The sequence below is a fragment of the Psammomys obesus genome, unplaced genomic scaffold, assembly GCF_907164565.1.
Source record: "Psammomys obesus unplaced genomic scaffold, mPsaObe1.curated_primary_1811, whole genome shotgun sequence".
NCBI lineage: Eukaryota > Metazoa > Chordata > Mammalia > Rodentia > Muridae > Psammomys > Psammomys obesus.
Window position 1 is genome coordinate 11,243,835 of NW_026596143.1, and position 20,160 is coordinate 11,263,994.

General features: G+C 49.0%; 1 protein-coding gene across 4 annotated transcripts in view; it reads left to right on the forward strand.

Moving 5' to 3' along the window:
* The first annotated feature begins 4,474 nt into the window (after positions 1-4,474).
* The window catches only part of Plekha2 (pleckstrin homology domain containing A2), a 59,888-nt gene continuing 44,202 nt past the window's right edge, over positions 4,475-20,160 (forward strand). The window contains exons 1-2 of one of the 4 annotated variants that reach the window (XM_055593441.1): positions 4,475-4,498; positions 19,250-19,413. In XM_055593441.1, coding sequence (XP_055449416.1) covers positions 19,273-19,413 — 141 coding nt within the window. In that variant the 5' untranslated portion in view covers positions 4,475-4,498; positions 19,250-19,272. Of the gene's footprint in view, positions 4,499-6,034; positions 6,098-6,389; positions 6,458-7,703; positions 7,767-19,249; positions 19,414-20,160 lie in introns of those variants that run through there. The other 3 variants (XM_055593439.1, XM_055593438.1, XM_055593440.1) reach the window with 3 other exon arrangements.

A 20,160-nucleotide genomic window follows, 5' to 3' on the forward strand; every position in this document is an offset into this window, starting at 1 on the left:
GAAGCCTGAAGCAATGACTTCAGAAGCCTTGGCTCAACACTTTGGGACTCTGTGGCTCCCTGTCCTCCTGCTGTTTCCACTGAACTCCTCCTTGCAACTGTGTGAGGATGTGCCCTTGTCCGCAAGATGGGATTTTGAGTCACCATGGAAACAAATGTCTGGGCCTGTGTGTGAGGGACTTTCTAGATTGGGTTAGTTGAGGTGAAAAGACCCAAGTCTGACTATGGGTGGTACCATTGTTTAGGCTGTGGTCTCAGGCTGAATAGAAAATAGAGAGCTGATGGCAAACAACACACCCCTCTCAGCTTTGCCCTGGGGTGCAATGTGACGCCTCCTCCAGTCCCTGCTGCCCTGACTCTCCTACCACCGTACTCTCTGTGAGCCAGCCCCTCTTCCTTGCTTCCTTAAGTTGCTCTTGTCAGGAGTTTTCTCACAAAAGCCATAAAAGAAACTAACCTGCTCCCTCTCTTCCTCTGAACTGATCCTCTGTGCTCCCCGCCAGAGCACGCTTATGCACCCATACTTTGTCTTTGATCCTTCCTGTTTGTGTGTGGAGGCCACAGGTGGATGTCACGTGTCTTCCTCCATCACTTTGCCCCCTTTTTTCCCCTTGAACTTGGGGCTTACTGATTCAGCTAGTCTGTATGGCCCGGAAGCCTTGGGGGGATCCTTCTGCCCCAGCATCCCCAGCGCTGGGATTACAGGTATACAGCTGTTAGTCAGGTCCAATTTTACAAACTTGGGTCCTCAGGCTTGCAAGCATTTTACCAACTGAGCCCTCTCTTTAGCCTGCATTTGATCACTTTTGACCCCAAGTCCCCCTCTTTCCACCTTTGCCCACAGCATCCTGCAAGGTCTCTTCAAGGTCCTGTCTCCACAGCTGGCTCGTCCTCCCCTCCCCCCACATCTCTCCACCTCTTTGTGCTCCTCTGTCCTTTGTGTTAACTCTTCTTACCTCTCCTGTTCCCTCCCTATTCAATGGGGTGGCCCCAGGACAGAAATGTGATTTTCCCCTTCACCGAAGTTTTGAATTGCTTTTAAACTTTTTTTTTTTAATTGTATATGTGTTAGTGTCTTGCCTGCCTATATGTCTGTGTGAGAGTTTTGGATTCTCTGGAACTGGAGTTATAGACAGCTGTGAGCTGCCATGTGGGTGCTAGGGATTGAACCCCAGTCCTCTGGAAAAATAGCCAGTGCTTTTAACCAGTAAGCCATCTCTGCAGCTCCAAAATTTATTAAAGCTTAAAGAATATCATTCTCTTGATAACTAAATACACACTTTTTAAAATTTTTTTTTTTTTGCAAAAATTAAAATAAATGTGGGCTAGAGTGTCAGCTCAGTGAATACAGTGTTTGCTGTGCAAGAGTTTGGATCTCCGGTACCCACAGGTAAGAACTGGGTAGCCACGGTGACCTGCCCATGAACCTGGCACTTAGGAAGCAGAGACAGGGGATTCCCAGGGAAAATTTGTTTATTTAGATTAGCTGAATCAGCAAACTCAGGATTCAGCTGCCTGAGTAAATGAAAAGTAGAGAGTGATCAAGAAAGATATTCTAGCAACTTCTGGTCTCTACTAGCAAGCACACACACTTGCACTCACACACACTCACATATGTGCAGATACAGACACACACAATCCTAAACACTGAGAAATATATATCTGGGGGGTGAAATCCACCATCTCTGCTTGCCCGAAGAGAACTGTGATTAAGAATTCAGAATAAATCATTCACACTTGTATTTTATATTAGATATTACAGCTTTGTAATGTTTTTTTAAATTTTTAATAGGATTCTTTTTCTCTCTTCCCTCCCTCCCTCCCCAGCTCTCTTCCTCCTCCCTCCCTCTCTCTGTCTCCTCCTCTGTCCCTCTAAACTGAATCCTGGCCCTTCCTGATGCTTGCTTAGCATGGGCCACGCCATTGAATTATGCTCCCAACCCAACTATATTTTTCCTTGGTTGGAGCATAGTATAAGAATGTATGCATGTGCCTGTGTTGACCTGTCCTACCCCCCTAAATGATTTCCAGTTCTCACCATGGTGAACAGTGCTTCAGTGAATAAGCACATAGACACATTTGTATATGCAAATATCTTTGCATTTATGTAGCTGTAACTTCCTTTAGAACATGCCCTTCACCATGTTTTGTAGATAAAATGGAGATATAATCACTAAAACTGAGGGGAAGGGTCCTGCATTCTCTCTAGAGCCCTTTGTAAGGCCCATCACATGTCAGTGTAGCTAATGGAAGAAGACCAGAAACTGGTACCGGGCTGCTGGACTGTGCCCAGGCTTCATCTTTGCACATCTCTTCAACACAAATTAGGGAAATGATGGTTCCTGGCACTTAGGACCAGGGCACTTAGGACTTGAACCAGGGACTGCATAAAAAGCAATCAGCAGTAAGTGCCTAGAAAAGAAGAAAATAAAATGTATATGGGGAAGAAAAATCGGCTCAAATGCTGAGCAGAATTACAGTAGTTTGAGTACCCCTACACTTGGATGGTGCAGAACTTTATTGCACTCTGCTATTAAAACAAGTAACAATTACCTAGAAAAAATTTTGGAGGTATACCATGTGGACCCGAAGCTTTTTTTTTTTTTTTTTTTTTTGAGACAGGGTGTCTTTGTGTAGCCTTGGCTATCCTAGACTCATTTTGTAGACGAGGCAGGCCCCGAACTCACAGGGACCCGCCTGCCTCTGCCTGAAGCAGTTTATCTCTGGGCAGAACTCACTATTTTGAAGAGGACTAAGTCAATTGACTTTGGCCTCATCGAGTGACCCCAGCTGCAGCTCAAAACCTTCCTAGCAGGGACCTCAGAGGGCAGAGAGTAACACAGTTTGTTGGAGGGAACACTGGCTCGCCACTCAGTGTCACTGGCTTCTCCAGCTCACCGGCCATTGGCTTGGAAAATAGAAAGCTCCTAACGAAATAGCTGTGTCAGACACTGGGCTGCTGACATTCCTAGGTCCTGATGAGATAATCCCATTTTTTTAGGGGAAGTTTTTATATTGTAAGAGTCTAGGAGTAGTTTAAGCCCTGAATGCTGGAGCCAATTGAAACCACTAACCGGCTGCCAGATCTTAAACAAATCTTGGAGCTTTATGTTGCTCTAGTCCAGTGAGGCGGCTGAAACAGTTTATGTAAAAAGGGTCTTCTTTGATGTCCCTCCCCAACAGGCAAGACTCAAATGGTTGGTTTATTGCAGTGAGACCAAGCCAATGCTTAAAGTCAGACAATGAAAATACTTGAAAGTGAGTTTAGTCAAGAAATGCCAAACCTATGAGAAGCTGGGCACAAAAGCCACAGAGTTGGTATAATGTTCCTGTGGAATGTACACAATTTACCCTCCTTCATTCAAATGCTGATTTCTCTACCGTACTAGCTGGTTTCAATCTGGACAGTGCATTGTGATATCTATTCTAAGCATCACCTGTCTCAAGTTTATGTAAACATGCCACCATTTGTTCAACCAGCCAACGATGAGCAACGAGAGCATAGGGTGGGACATCCTGTCCCCATGGGAGGAGAAGGAAGCAAATGGGAGGAGTCAGGGAGCAGAGATTGGCGGGAGAGGACTGGGAACCATGAGGAGAGATGAACCTGACCTAACATATGACTAAAAGCAAGTATAACGTGTAAAATCTGAGTGGTAGGGAACTATGCGGGCTTGGAGGTTTAGGATGGATTATCATTTGCCCAGCCTGCACTCTAGGTTAACTAAATACATCCTAGTCTCTGTGTGGTGATTGGGAGATATAGCTGGTTTAGGAATAAACGCTGCTTAACTAAAAGATAAATCAATGATAAATATTAATAATCAACAACACCACCGTCATGTGGTTTCCTCCAGGTGAAATGTCCCAAATATGTAGATTTGAGAGAAAGCAAATTGGTGATTGCTCAAGGCTGGGAGAAGAGGGTGAAAGCGTTACTGTACAGTGGCGTCACGTGTACAACCTGCCACTGAATTTTTCCACATGTAAACTTGAAAATGGTGTGATTTCTAGTATGTTTATTTTTTTGAGAGAGACAGACTACACAGTAAGTCTAGTTGAAGCCCCGCTCCAAGGTGCTTGTTGAAGGAGGGGTCCTCTGAGGAGTACGGGAAACCAGGGTGATAGAAGTGGATTCGGTGCAGAAATGATCATCCAGTCCCTACTGGCGATTGCAGGACTAACAGGGTGACAGTTAATGGGGCTAATGACCCTCCCTAAGCTGCCATTCTTGCCATCACCCAGGGAGGAGAGCCGACCTGCCCTGTACTTAGGCTCAGAGATCACAGACTCAAAGTTCACAGTCCGTGAGAATCTCTGCCTGTCACAGTGGCTCTCCTGGCTCTCCGGACTATCGAAGGCGGGCCCCCCTGCCATCCAGAAGGGTACCGTTTCCCCACCTTACCGATGGAGCAGATGGAGGCCTTTGGCTTGCTTCTCTGCCTCCCAGGCAGCCAAGACAGTAGTGCTCAGAAAATGACTTGTGGGTCTGTGACTGGGTGAGTCAGGCAGGCCCCGCGGGGGCAGTTTTATGGGTTTTAATAGGAACCATACCATGAAATCTGATGCTCTCTGTTCCACACTGCTGCTAAGCTAGCGTCCCAGCGGGATTTTCGGGCAGCACTCATTTAGCGAATCCGGCTGGAGTTGATGGTTTCCAGGACGAATTCTGCCCCCCACCCCCACCCCCATAATTATGGTCTGATTTACGGTAAAAATGACCATCTCGTTAAAACAAAATTTGCACAGCACCTTTATGACCCAGATGTAGAAACTGAGGCACTGAGGGGGATCACGGGTCACCAGCTGCCTATGAGACAGGAGCAGGCTTGGAGAAATGCTGCCTGAAGCCCAGAGCAGGGCAACAGACCTCCACGAATGCTCATAATGGACGTTGATGTTTATTTGAAGGGAAATGGCTGCCCCCCACCTCGTGTCTTTTCCTTCCTCATTCAGAGCAAAACGTTCTGAAGCAAACGTCTTTTTTTTTTCACACCTGAGCGAACTGGGCGGCTTATTTTCGCTTTGGCAATCAAAATAGAAGAGGAAGCGCCTGCGGTTTCATCACAGGAGCTTTCAGGGCGTGTGCTGCAGGCCGTCCTGCCTTCCCGCCGGCTCACCTGGCCGCGGCCCTCGGCCCCCAGGTTTGGCTCCCAGGCCGCCTTTGACCTGCACCGCGCTTCCCACTCGCGAATCCAGGCCTGGAGTCTCCGAGGACTCCTTGAACCCGCGGGGCAGACACCCACACCCCTTAGATACCTCGGCTCTCGGTGCTTAGTCCCTGGGCGAATCCTCTATATTTAGGTTTCGGATGTTGTCCGCCTGGCTTTACCTACATTTAAATGTCAGTGTCCCCACGAGGGAGGCCTGCGTCAGACCGGACAGACCTGCCCTCTACTGACTGGGGACCCAGAGCAGGTTACCTAACGTCTTGGAGTCTCGGTTTCCTCATCGGCACAGGATTAGTACCTAAGGGTTGCTATGTGGCTGCAGGGCGAGGGCGCAGGAGTTGTGTCCGGTCACCCTAGGCCAAACCTATGGAATCCAGGCTTCGGTTTCCCACTGCTCTCTGTGCTCCGAGAAGGGCAGGGCAGGCTGGGCCAGAGCGCTGGCGGCGCGCTGGGCTAGCCGGGCGCACCGCAGACGGCTGGGGCGATGCGCTCCTCCTGCCACCCCTAAACCCAACGCCCCCTCGCGCTCTGAGCGGCCGCGGGGTGGGCCCGCTGCGCCCTGCGGAGCAGTAGGTTGAGGAAGCGCTGGCCACGCAGCCCAGCGCGGACACCTGCTGCGGCCGGGCCACATCATCGCCCCCATCCCCCCCGCCATCTCCCACCTCCCACCCCCACCCCGCTGCTGTCCCCGTGAGGTCTCCGCACCCCTCTCCTCCCCCGGAGGCCCGAGGAGCATTGTACTCACATCCGGGGCTGGGTTTTGCTTTAATGCGAAACGTAATTAACCCGGAAAAAAGAGTCGAGAGTCGGCCGTGGAGGACGGCTGAGGCTAGAGGGAGAAGTGCGCCGCAGGACGAGTGGGGAGCCTCAGCCCCGAGGCGCGGAACCCTGGGAGCCGATGCGACCCTTGCTGTTGCGCACAGCGCGGTGAGTCCGGCGGAGAGGCTCCCGGTGCAAGGGCCTGGGCGCGGCAGCCCCGGGGGGCTGAGGGGAGCCGGGGCATGTGGGCTTGGTGGCGCCAGTCCGGGCGGTGGACGGCGCCCTCCCTAGCACCCAGGAAAGCCCCAGAGCTAGCCCTTCCTCCAGTGCACTGGCGCTCCGGGGTGACCAAGGTCGCCACCGCCAGGGGTCGGGCTGTGGGGTGGGGCGTGTGGGGGCGGTGTCCTGCAGAGCTGCATTTTCTCACGTTTGCAGCGGGCGAAACTTCTCCGCGGGAAGACGCTGGGGTGGTAGCCCCGCAAGGACTGCCCGGGCAGCGGGTAGGGAGGAGCGCAGAGAACGTCCCAGGCAAGTCCCTCGGGCACGAGTTGGGTGCTGGAGCCTCTTCCTTCTCCTTCTTTTTTTTTTTTTTTTTTTTAACTTGGCGGGCCTAGAATGCTACCCCAGGGAGACTCCTCCTTTCGTCTGGTCCCGCCACGGGCTTCTGGGATTCCTGGCACTGGAGGTGACTTGGTGGAAAACGCAGGTCGGTGCCAGGTTAGGTAACCCTTTCGAGGGGGAAGCTTGCTTTCTGTCCTCTTCAACGTCCGCGCTTCCCTGTTGTGCCCTGCCACAGGGACTAAAACAGTTAAAAATGTAAAAGGAAAAGAAATTAAGGAAGGAAGAATGGGACTAGGTCGTGTAGGAAGAAAAAGAAAAAAGAATCAGGGTACGACCAGGGCAACCTTGTTCACCTTCTGCCCCGCGCAGCCCTGCCCTGAGTCTTTCGTCTTAAGGGCTTCCTTCCTTCTTGAGCATCTTCCGTTCCTAACTCCTGTCCTCATTCGGAATCAATTAAGAGGTATTTAGAGGAGAATAATAAATACTAGCGGAGGAGCAGGGAGAGACCGAACCAGATGGGGCTCCTGGGAGCGCTGCAGTTGGGGCTGAAGCTCCAAAATTATGCCAGTCCTGAAAGTCTTTGATCAGCGGCCCCCTTCTTTCTTTCTTTGTTGCCTGCGTCCACCCCCCACCCCCACCCCGCCCGAGGGGTGGTGGGGGCGAGGACAACGCTTTCGGCAACAGCTAAGCCAAAGACTCTGGAAGGGCAGAAGTTTTATCTTCAACTCGGTTGCATCTACTGACTTGTAATAAAGAGGGTAAGGTACTAAGTAAGCAGTGGGCGAGCAGCTCGGCCCCATCTTTAGGAAGCTGTCAGACTAGTGGAGGACCCTGTCTGTGCAGAATGCCTAGACCAACCAACCTGAAGCCCCTCGTGTTGGAGGGTTTTGTTTTGTTTGTAGGGTTTTGAAGCATAATCAGAAGCTGGCAGATCTTAGCTTCCCTTTCGTGCTGTCTGAGCCAGGGTTCTAGCCAAAAGTAACGTTTGTTGAGCAAATGAATGAGTGCTATCGTCTAGAGCAAACAGAAGCTGGGTCACGGGAGGTTTCTTTAGCTGTTGTCCCTGGACTGGTGCGTTCCTTGGCTGTCTTTGAGGGCTTCTTTTTACAGATGGGGTACCTCGGTGGAGTTTCAGCTGGCTGACAGTGGGAGCCTTGCCCACCTCCTAGCTATTGAATTTCCAGAGATTGATTTGGGAGCTGCCTGCTGTTTGGAGGAGGGTGACGGCCAACGCTTCTCTTCCCTGAAGTTGGTGCTTGCTGCTTCTCTCTTCTGTGTAAGGAAGTAGGGCCTGTAACCTCCCTCGAGTCATCACAGCGAGCTGACCGAGTATCTGTTCAGCTTGGTGTTTCACTGGGGGATGAAAATCAATCCTGAGCACACAGAGTTTGGTTGTCGGTTGCTGATGAAGCGAATTTGCAGATGTGGGAAAGGGGCAGCTTAGTGTCCCGCCCGCCATGATGGAGAGCTTGCCTTACAAGCTGCTCTCCCCAGCTTCAGCCCCAGAGGGAGTTGGGGGAGGGAGACAAGTATTAGCTGTCCAGTGAGACCCCAGGAGAGCAGTCCTGCCTTCCTCCCAGGAGTTGGCAGAAAGTGCTGGAGCACTAGTCAGACAAAACAGCAGGAGCTTGGCCATGGGAGCATCCCGCTGTCCTGTCCTGCCGTGGTACAGGTACACAGTGCCTTTTGCGGGCTGGATGGCTCCGATTTAACTTGACACGGACCACTAGTGCTTGTGGATCTCAGAAAGCAAGGAGGCTGTCTTTCCTCTCCTCCCCGCCTCCCCTCCCTCCCCATACCCAAAGGGCTTGGTTGCTGGGGTTTTGGGCTGGGTGCAGAGCTGTTCCTTGTGAGTTCTCTCCACCATGAACAGTTTGGGGAGCCTTACTTTCACTTTCTTGTCTGTCTTGGTGAGCGGAACAGGACTTAGCAATCTAATCTGCTAGGCTTTGGAAAGGAAGGAAGCAGAACAAACATTACAGTGTGACAGCCTGTGAGGAGAGAGAAACCCCAGCCCTGACCAGCGCAGCCCATCACCAAGGGAGGGGGAGAACTGGACGGAATGGGAAGATGGGGCCACTAAGAAAGAGGAGCACATCCTTCGGGGGTTGTGTTTGGAAGGCCTTTGACCCAAATCTTGACTCCCTAGAACATCTCTAGTTCAAAACACATGCTGTCTCACTTAACGCACAGGGTTAAACAGCAGCACCTGCCTGACGTTTACTGCTTAGCAGTTAGGAATTTCCAACTTATTGTTTATTTAATCCTCAGAGCAATTGTCTGTACTGCAACGGGTCCAGAAGAGTTCAGCAGTTTGTCTGTGTTTGGACCCGGGTTCTCCTCCCTCTAAACCCTTCTAAAGCTTCCTTTGGCCTGTGGATGGGTAACTGAAGTCAGCCTGCTCTTTTTTTTTTTTCCTTCTTCAAAAGTTTGAAACTACACTTTGATTACTGTCACCTGCTTATCTCTTTGCCACACCCAGCCCTTCTTCCTTCCCTAAATTTAGAGACTCGGTTTGAACAGACACACCTAGGCCTTGGTGTATGCTTTGCAGAAGGACTTCCTTCTCCTTTGCAGCCCCCGAACAGCTGCCAGGAGGAAGCCTCCACAGTGAGCCTGTTGCTTGTCGTCACCTGAGTGGGGGCGGGGGGGGGGGCTTTCGGGCCCTGAGCACTGTGGAGCTCAGCTTCTTCCTGCTATTTATAGCCCAGATGTGGCTGCCTGCCTGCTCCATGACCTTTCTGCGAAGGTGACCCGATGAGCCTTTCTTTCTTGCCTGCGGTCCTCCAACTGCATCTTCTCCCAATGCAGATGAGAAGAGAGGTCCTGGAGGATTAAAATAGCCCTGTTGTTTTTTTCTTTTGTTTTTGTTTTGCCTTCTTCTGTCTTCCCTACAGTATTCTTTTTCTTCTAAATTTTCTTGCTGCCTAAGTGTCTTCCTCCTCTGTCCCAGATCTTGGGATCTAGGGGAGTTCGGGCTGTCTCCTGGTCAGAGCAGCGGCGGCGGCGGCGGCGGCACTGGCGCTCATTCTGAACCTCCCCATTCCTGAAGATGTTTGCATTCCTCATCCAGGCTTCCGCCAGGGATGCTGGACTCGGTACATTCCCTTCTCTTCAGTGTTATTCCTCCTCCATCCACAGTTTGGAATTTGCTCTTGTGACCGCTGCGAAATGCAAGGATACAGTAGCCGGGTTCTGGGAACTCGTGCCCCCCACACTTCCCAGGCTCTGCTCTTTGGCTGGGTTAGGGGATGAGCTCTGCGGTAGCCGCTCTCTGAGCCCCTCAGAGCCCCTCGTTTTCCCGGGGCCCTTAGCCTTATTGAGGCTCTGCAGATCTGTGGGCACACTGCTTGTGGAGTAGGCGTGAACCCTGCTGCTGTTCCTACCTCCTCCACACCGAGGTCCTGTCTGAGACCTCTGATGTCATTTCCTATATGCTTTCTTCTCTTATGAGTTTAGCAGATTTGGGTTGGTGTCCGTGTCTTCTCGCCCTGCTGCTGGGTCTGTTTCTCCATCTTTTGCTCCTGGGGGGCGGGGGGGGGGGGGGGGGCAAATCCAGAAGCACCGTCTTGACTTACACTAAGTCATAATTTTAGAAAGTTTCTGTCTTATCAACACGGACTAACATGAAAGAAAAATCTTGAAATAGGAACAAAAAAGAATCTTAAAAATATTTTCTTACTAAAAATTTTCTAATTGTGCGTGTGTGTGTTTGCACTCATTCGTGTAAATGCATAAAGAGGGCAGGAGAGGTGTTGATCCCCTGTAGCTGGAGTTGCAGATAGTTGTGAGCTACCCCATATTGGTGCTGAGAATCAAACTCTGGTCTTCTGAAAGTGCAGCAAGCACTCTTAACTGCTGAGCCGTCTCTCCAGCCCCAAACAAACTGCTTTTGAACTGGCATTATAGTATATTATTTTGTAGGTTTATTTTGTAAGGTGGACAATGATGAAGGCATGGTTTCTGTTGCTACCCTTTCTCTATTCTACTCACCTCACACACTCCAGAATAGTCCAGCCAATGAATCTCTCATATTGCAAGCCACATTAACTACCTCAAGAATCAAAGAGCTGGTATAGGTAAATGCCAGCATTTTCTCTCTTTTTATGGGGGAGGGGAATTGTGAACATGCCAGGCCAGCATTCTCTGTCCCCTGTTCCCCTCCCTTCGATTCCGTCCCATCCCCCCCTACCTTCATTACAACCCCCTCCCCGCCTCCACGTGCTGAAGCCACGCAGGGCTGCACGTACATGAATGTAGAGCCCTCTGCTGGGGTGTGGGTTGACCTTTCACGGGCTGAATTCCTGAAGAAAAGTTACTCTCTCCCCCCTAGAAGTCATCAGTAGCTTCTCCGTTAGGGGTAGGACTTTGTAAGCCATCCCCTCCCTGTCAGTGCTGGGATTTTAGTTGGCTTGCTCTTGTGCAGATCTTGTGCATGCACTCACAGCCACTGTGAGCTCATGTGTATAGTAGTATCGCCATGTCCAACAAGTAATGTTTCAAGGCAAATGTCTACTGGTTCTGGGTCTTTTCTGTCCTACTTCCGTGACAATCTCTGAGCCTTGGGGAGAAGGGGTATGATAGAGATGTTCCATTTAGAGCTGAGCACTCTAATCTCTTATTCTTTGCATGTTGAATAGTTGTGGGTCTCTGTATTAATCGCTACTGCAAAAAGAAGCTTCTCTGATGTCAGTCAAGAGATACACTAACCTATGGGTATAAAGACAAGAACTTGGGAGGGGAATAGTTTAATACTGTGTCCATTTAGCAGAATTAGGGCCTATGACCTAACCAGTCATGAGGTTTTGGTCAAGGTAAGGGTATCAGGCATGAGTTCTGCCTTGTGGAACAAATTTAAATCCAATCAGAAAGCTATGGTTCCTCCCACAGCATTCACGCCATGGTTGCAGGAGTGGGGCGTCTCACCAGGTCAGTCATTATTGGAGTTGGTAGTGTTCACAGCTGAGTAAGACTGGCGAACACTTTCTCTTCTTCTAGCATAAATAGAACTTTTTGGCACTACAAAACCAAAAAAGCCAGTAAAGATGAAGCTTTCAGGTCAGTACCAGCTTGATTTCTCCATATTCTATGACTCAAGAACACGGTATTTTTGGCAATAGGGTTGAACCATCAAGTTCTGGAGGATAACAAAGAGCATTGACAATGGCCTGTAATATTTAAGGGCCTCTGGGACCTTATTGGCCAACAACTCAAAGAGGTAACTCACACCTCTTTTTTTTTTTTTTTTTATTTTTAATTTGCTACACTATGGTATCTGAGAGAGGCATCATCCCCCTGTCATAGGGAAGTTAATTTTAAACACACTTTCCCCCCAACCCCTGTGTGTGTATGTGTGTGTGTGTGTGTGTGTGTGTGTGTGTGTGTGTATTTTAGGAAACTTATTTTAGTCCTGGCCCCAAACTGCAGCTTGCATCGTCTAATAACTTGACAGTTTTTGTTTCTTTTGAGACAATGTCACATGTAGCCCAGGCTGCCCCTCAGACTCAATATATAGTAAAGCATGACCTTGAATTTCTGATCTTCCTGACTCCACCTCCTTGGGTGCTGGGATTACAGGTATGCTCCACCGTGCCCAGTTCCTGTGCTGGTAGGGTGGCCGGCTAGGCAAGCACTCTGCCAACTGAGCAACATCTCTAGCTCTCTATAAAATTTTATTTAAAGCATTGAATTGCATGTTCATTTTTTTCTTTTACTTGTTCAGCTAAATATTTAATTACACATTTTTCGATTTATTTATTTACGTGTATGAATGTTTTGCTTGTGTGCACGTATGTACCCCATATGTGTGTGTCTGTGGGATTCCCTGGGACTTGGGTTATGGATGGGCTATGTGTCTTAGTTAGGGTCGATATTGCCCTGAAAAGACACCCATGACCATGGCAACTCCTATAAAGAAAACATTTAACTGGGGCCGTCTTACCATTTCAGAGGTTTACTCCATATCATCGGGATGGGAAGCGTGACAGCACATAGGCAGACATGGTGCTGGAGAAGGAGCTGAGAGTTCTTCATATCAGTCCTCAGGCAGCAGAAGGAGATTGTATACCACACTGGCACACAATCTTCTTCTGCTCAAAGCTTGCCCCCACAGTGACACACTTCCTGCAACAAGGCCACGCCTCCCAAGAGTGCCATTCCCTGTGGGCCAAGCATCCAAACACAGGAGTCTGTGGAGGCTGTTCCTATTCCAACCACCACAGCACGTCAGTGCTGGTGACCGAATCCTCTGTAAGAGAAACAGGTGTTCTTAACCGCTGAGTAACCTCTCCAGCCCCTGTTTATTTGATTTTGAATTTTGTTTGTTTGTTTGTAAGCTAGCCAGGATGGCCCCCAAACTCCTGCATTTCAAGCCTCAGTCTCCCTAGTCGAGAAGACTCCAGGTGTGCACAATCACCCCTAGTTAATTTTTTATTTTATTGTCCTTTTAGTTTTTTGAGACATGGTCTCATGTAGCACAGGCTGGCCTCAAACTTACTATATAACTGAGGATGACCTTGGTCTTCCAAACTCCTCCTCCCAGTACTGGGTGATAGGTATGCATTGTGTCTGGGGTGGCCATTTATTTTATTGTATTATTATTATTATTATTATTATTATTATTATTATTATTATATCATAATTATTATTGTAATGTATGTGTGGTGTGTAGATGCATGTATGTGAATGCATGTGTGGCGGAGAGGGGACAATCTTAGGTACCAACAGTCTTCAGGTGCCTTCCCTCTCGTGTTGGAGACAGTGTCTCTCACTGGCCTTGAACTTCTCCAAGTGAGCACAGCTAACTGCCAGTGAGTGTGTGGCATTCTCCTGTCTCCACTTCATCGGAGTTGTGATTATGAATGAGCACCGCCACACCCAGGTTTTCAGCTGGGTCTCACCATAACCACAGGCCACCAGGAGAACAGTCGCTTTCCTTGTTACACCCTGGAAAGGGCCAGGGAGATTTTTATGTGGAGGAGCACCGGTGCCCAGTAAGCATCCCCTCAACCTTACCCACTTCCCAACCCCACCCCATGTCCCAAGGGAGTGGGTGTGTGTAGCGTCGGTGTGTGTTGCATGTATGTGTGTTGTGTGTATTTCATGGGTGTATGTATAGATCAGAGGTTAACCTGCATGCTCTTCCTCAGGAACCATCCATCTTGGCTTTCTATTTGTTTTGTTGTTTGTGGGGTGTGTTCCTTTTTATGTGGTGTTACTTGCATGGTTGTCTGGGTGCCAGAAGTCACAATGGGTTTCTCCTTCTATTGTTCTCTACCTTTTTTTTTTTTTTTTTCTCAGCTACACTGGCCAGCCAGCAAGTCCCTAATATATGCTTGTCTGTCCCCAAGCTTGGGTCTCCAGTGCTTGGGTTCCCTATGGGTGGGAACTTCCACAAGGTCTGTGTGGGTGTTCGGGCCTCATGCTTACCGAGCAAGCACTTTACCCTCGGAGACCCCTCCCCAGCTCCACCTTCTGTTTTAGGGCTGGGTTTCTCACTGGAGCTCACTAATGAGGTTAGATGGTAAGGGAATCTCAGAGACCTGCCTGCACCTCTTCACTGTTGCCGGGACTGGACGCTCACACCCAGCATTTCAGGTTTAGGAGACTGAACGCAGCTCCATATGCCTGCATTATAACATAAGGTCTATGCTGTCCAAGCTGTCTCCCCAGCTGTCCTAAAGGAGGCTTTTTGATGTTTTTGATGCTTTGAGTCAAGCCCTGTTTAGTCTGGACCCCACGGCAATCCTCCTGTCTCAAGTCCTCAACTTCTGGGACTGTGGTTGTGAGCTACCACATACCTGACTTCCTTAAGGCCTCTTACGAGGCTTTCCAGTTCCTTTCTTCAGCAGAGCAGTCACAGATATTGAGGCAAAGATGTAGGCCTTAGTGTTTGCTTAGAACCAAAGATGTTGACCCTCTTAGGAAAACTAAAGAACAAACCAGCAAGGGTAGGATGAATCTCTAAGAGTCCCAGGCAGTAGGAAACCAGAAACTCAAGAAGGGTGGAGGGAGAGAGCAACCCTTAGAGCTGATGTCTGGCTTTGGGTGATTGAGATACTGATTTGTTAGACTAGAGTCCATGAAACACCAAAAAGCTGCAAGAGAGCTGATTATAGCAGAAGCTATGTTTATGGACTACAGAGAATTGAGAAACTCAAGTCCTGCTCATGGGAGTATTTGGGGAATCACCTAACTTTCTCCTCTGTAACTAAACTAGCACGTATTTACGGAAAACGTAGGCAGATATATACAGGATTCCTCTATTGTAGACAATAACTTAATATTTTGGTGACGATAAACCTGACCTTTAAAAAACCTGCATATAGGATAGGAATAAAAATGACACAATTGAGGTCATATTACACAACATTTAATATCTTTGAAAAACTTGATATAGTAGGTTTCTAAAGTTCATTAGAAATTACTTGAAAACAGGGCTGGGGAGATGGCCCAGGAGTTTGCTGTGCAAGTGTGAATTCAGACCCTGAACACCCTTATAAATAACCAGTGTGGAGGTGGGGTAATCCCAGCACTGTGTGTGTGTGTGTGTGTGTGTGTAGACAGGCAGATCCCAGCTTTTCCTAGCTGAAATGATGAGGTCCAGCTTCAGAGAGAGACCCTGTCTCAAAAATTGAGGTAGAGAGCATTTGAGAAAGACACTCCAAAGTGAATTATTACTTGATCATTAGGCTAGTTGGGTCATTTTCAACTTTTTTACATTGCCTTTATAAGTTTGCAGCTTTCAGCTTTCTACTTCCGTTTATTTGGATAGAATCCTAAAACTAGAAGTACTAGGTCAAAGGGCAGGAACATTTTTAGCTATCATGTTACATACTGCCAAACTGCTTTTCAGAAAGATCCCAGGAGTCTAAGAATCCTAGGTCCCTCTCCACCCCTCACCCACCCAAAGGAATGGCACTTGTTTGGAGCTGAGGCTTCTGTTTATATTTTAGCCTTCCTGGTGTTTCCGTCTCCCATGAGGGGTGTGGCCTACTTTCTTAAGGCTCTTGTTGTAGCCACAGGCCCAGTAAAGTTAGAAATTTCTGGGTTTGCATATCCAGTGGTCAAAGAACTATTTGGGGGTAGGGACCTCTGAGGGCCTCTCATTACAGGATGAAATGGGCAGCCTTGGACTATCATGAGTGTTTCTCATCGCCTAGCAAACCCTGGTCGGGAGTTCCGGTTGATTTAGCGCACTTCCTGCTGCTGTTTATTAGGTCACCTCAGGCAACTCACTTTCTCTAAGTTTAAATTCAGGGTCTCACTCTGTAGCTCTGACTCAACTGGAACTCACTACATAAACGAGGCTGGCCTCGAATGCCCAGAGATCTGCCTGCTTCTGCCTCCCAGCATGAGCCACATCTTATCCTAATGAGATATATAACTTCTTTTCATTCATGGCAATGCTTACAACTTAAATTTTAGCCAGGACATCTGGATCATCACGAAACTTCCTCTTAGGAAGGCCTGCTGCTCTGGAGCTGAGACCGGCGGATGGGTGGGGTCTGAGGGAGGAGGGGCTGGCGGTGCGGGGGGGGGGGGCTGGTTAAAAGTTTAAAGCACATGAAATAAGAAATTTAAACATTCACCCTCACCCGTCAGATTTGGAGCAGTTTTCAAGTAGCGAGAACTTCAGAGCCAGTTATGGTTGTGTAGGACTTCAATCCCAGCAGAGGCAGGAAGAGGTTTTCATCGTGAATTCCAGCTCAGCCAAGGCTACCACAGTAAGACTCTGTCTTTAAAAAAAAAAAAAAAAAAAAAAAAAAAGGTCTAATGTCTAAGAATTAATTGACTTTATTAGTTGCAACAAGTATTTTCAGACAGTAATTTTATAATAGGTCTCAATAGTGATAAGTAATTGTATAGTCTATGTTCTAATCACATTACCCTTAAAAAAAACTTATTTGCTTTTGCTCTATGTGTACTAAAGTGTGTTTTGCCTGCATGTATGATGCATCATGAGGTGCCTGGACAGTTGTGAACTGCCATGTCTGTGTTGGAAAGCAAGCACACTTAACCACGACCATTTTCTCTATTCCTGGTATTACTGTCTTTAACGTACCCTCTCTTCCACGTCAAAGAAGAATGCATAAAACTCGAAGTTTTGGTATTATTTATAATAGCAAAAGGCTGGCTCTAGACTTAGTTGTTTAGTGCTAGAGAAGTGATTAGGTAAAGCACACTGTAACCAATACATTTACTGTTCTGAAGCCATTATAAAGACAGTGTTGATGAACAAGGGGAGCGTTTCCATACTGTGCCATTTCTGTATCGTGGATCCCTGCCTCCTTCCCACAGTCTGGATGAGCTGTGTGACTCAGCTGCCTTAGGCCTCCTGAGGCGCGCGTCCATCTCGAGGGAGAAGCCGGCACTGGTAAATCTTGCAGGCCGAAAAGGGGAACTTCTGAAGCCAGCATTCTCGGACACTGTGATACCCCACTGGCCCTGAGCCAGCCAGCTTTGTTCTTCAGGGCAACTGTGTGTGTGTTCTAGTCTCGGTTACACCGGATATCTAGGCATGGTGGAATAGGCATGTAAGCCCAGCACTAGGTAGGCTGAGGCAGGAAGATCACCAAGAACTAGGGGCCAGCTTGGGCGAGCCAGGGATACGCAGTAAGACCCTGTTTTGGATGGGAATGGTTAGAGGTTTCACTGGAATAGCCAAAGCCCTGTGGCCTCTGGAGTTTCTGCTTCAGGAGCTATGTTGGCCTCTAGGAAACTTGCCTAGTTTTTTGGGTTTTTTTTTTTGGAGGGGGGGCGGATTAGTGTCCTCCCTGTCCTCACCTGAGGGCTCTGTACCTTTCCATACTCAGTGGCTTTGCCTTTCTACTCAAGGCTCCTTGAACAGGCTGCATATTTTCCCAGCCATCACAGCCTTTCTGGCCTTCTACCCCTGACCCAGTGTGTGCTAGCGGGACTCCTGAAAACATCTCCTAGCACTTGACCTTTTCATTTCTCTGAACTCTGACTTGCTCCACATCGAGACCAGAGCTAGGTAACACTCCTAAAGTAGGTGACGTCACTTTGTGCCGGACACCCCTCCTCCACCCCTCCACAGTCCTCACTTCTGTCACACAGCTTCCTTTTTAAAACCTCTTCTTCCTACTTGAGATCCCTTTCTCACCTCCGCTTCTGCTTCCTTTTTGGCTCTGCTGGGTTGCTCTATCTTTGTGTCCACTTTATTCTTCTGGTCCCTACCGTGAGACCTCTGGTTGTCCGAAGCTTCTGTCCCACTGGGGAATTCAGCCAGCATATGCCTGCACAGTGAACCATAGGGTTCACTGTTACAGGTGTGTATGCGCGTGCGCACATATATGTAGCACTGGTTTCTTGGTGTACCCTCTCAGTGCTGTAGGCTCATTGGAGTGGGAGAGAACACTCCACCCCACCAGCCTGACCTGGAAATGTGTCCCCTTGCTTCCTGGGACTTGTCCCCTCTGGGCTTGGAAAACTAGGGTAGTAGTTTCTCTGAGTCAGTGTCGGGTCAGAGGGCGCCTTCGTCAGCCACCTCACACTTTTGCTTGGCTGCGGGGCCTCGGTGGCTGGGTCACTGTGATTCTGGCTCTGTTCAAGTGAGTCAGGGCTCACTGGTTGGATGTTATCTGGCTTTGGAAGTCTGATGTCGATGTGGCTTCTATCCTACTTCCTCACAGTTCGAGAGTCCAGGCCAGGTGCCTTGGCCGTTTCTCTCCTCTGGAGGCTTTGGGACTCTTAACTTTTCCTTTCCTACAGGCTCTTAGAGTGCATTCTGGAGCTATGAAGTAGCCAGGACATGTAACTATTTTCACATTGCCTGAGGCCTTGCTTTGGAGTCAGGGAAGGTGCCCAGCGATTGGGACTTGCTCTTCCTTGCTACTTTCTGTTCATTGCCAGCAGGGAACTGAAATGAGTCAAGCCAGGGGAGGCTTATTTGGTCCTGAGATAAAGTCTGCTTCATCCTCTTCCTCATTAGTACCCCCACCCACCCATGATGTGAGCAGCATGCAGGAATGCATCTTGCTGATATGCTAGATCAAATCTGTAGGCATTTGGTAGCTGTAGGAGTGAGCTCAGGTTGTCATGGTAAAGTACCACAGCCTGAGAGCTTAAACAGTGGAAATTAATTTCCTTACCGTCTGGAGGCCAGAAGTCCACGATCAGGGAATTTTTTCAGGTCTTTTTCCTTCACTAAAAGATGGCTTTTCCAGGAATCCATCACAGTAGCATTTAATCCCTGGGTACTCTGGCTCCTTTATGTCTAAGTTCCTGGCTAAGTTTTGTTGAGGTGTCATCTTCCTCGAGTTCATCTCCACTTCTGGAGGCTTTGTACAGAGCAGTAACCAAGGCCCAGGCAGTGCCTCTTGTATGCCTTCACCTTACCTCAAAGCAAGGTGTGGTAGCATGATCGTTCCCATTTCACAGGTGTGGAAGTTGGGGTGCAGAAGGGTGAACTGTGGCACAGTGAGAATGCTGGCTAAATCGGTGCCCTTGAGGCATGCGCGCACTCTTGTGCAACCCAGCTCACATTCTCTAGGACACTGTGCTCAGCACACAGTAGGGCCTCAGGAAATTAAGCTGAGTCGATTCCCATGGCTTTCGATGACTTTTCAGAGTTAGTAATGGTTCCCAGGGTCCAGTGGGCTTAGACACTTGGTACCCAGGGAAGGGAGCTGGTGGCAGGGAGCCCAGCGTGTCGCAGGGACAGGTGAGGCGAATCCAGGTGGTCAGACAGAGCCTGCTCGCCCCTCCTTCTCACCAGACTCTTCTTCTGTTGTGCAGGGTGATGTGAGCAGAGCTCAGGAATGCCTTATGTGGACCGGCAGAACCGAATCTGTGGGTTTCTGGATATCGAGGACAATGAGAACAGCGGCAAGTTCCTTCGGAGGTACTTTATCCTGGACACCCAGGCCAACTGCCTCCTCTGGTACATGGACAACCCCCAGGTGAGAAGCCAGGTGGGAAGGGGACAGCCGGGAGGGGTGCAGGGGGTGGGCTTCTCTCCAGGGCTTGATGTCTGGAGCAGACTGGACCTCTGCTGAGGAGTGAGAGACCTTCCTCCACACACACACCTGCAGGCCCATGAAGATAGCTATTGCTCAGTAGTGTGTGCTTAGCAGGCACAAGAATCTAGAGTTAATGCAGAGTAGGGGGTGTTAGACTTGGGGGAAGAAGAGAGAGGAGGGCTGAAGGGCAGGTCTAGGGGAGACAGGGTCTCTCAGCCCTAGCCCCGTGCTTTCCTCACATGTAGGAATTCAACACTTGACAAAAGTCAGGCAGGCTCTCCCAGATGAGACTGGCTTTTCTTCTCACCTCCTGGGGCTGTGGCCTACTGACTGCTCCTGCTCTTCCAGTCTGGGGCCCCTCCCCACCAGAGAATGTGATCTAGTTCCCTGAGCTGGACAATATTGGACTTCTTTGATCTCCTGAATCAGGGTGTCTTGGAGTCTTGGGTTGGCAGTGACCTTTTGGGTCACCTGTTATTGCTTCCTTATGCCTCCAAGGAGAAAACTGAGTCCTAGATATTGCAATCTACCCCTAAGCAAGGAGAAGTGACTGACTTAATATCTGTGGAGGCCACGCACAAAGATGAGGAACCAAGTTTTTAAAATTTTGTCTTTCTTCCTCCTTCTCTCCCTCCCATCTTTCTTTCTTTCTTTCTTTCTTTCTTTCTTTCTTTCTTTCTTTCTTTC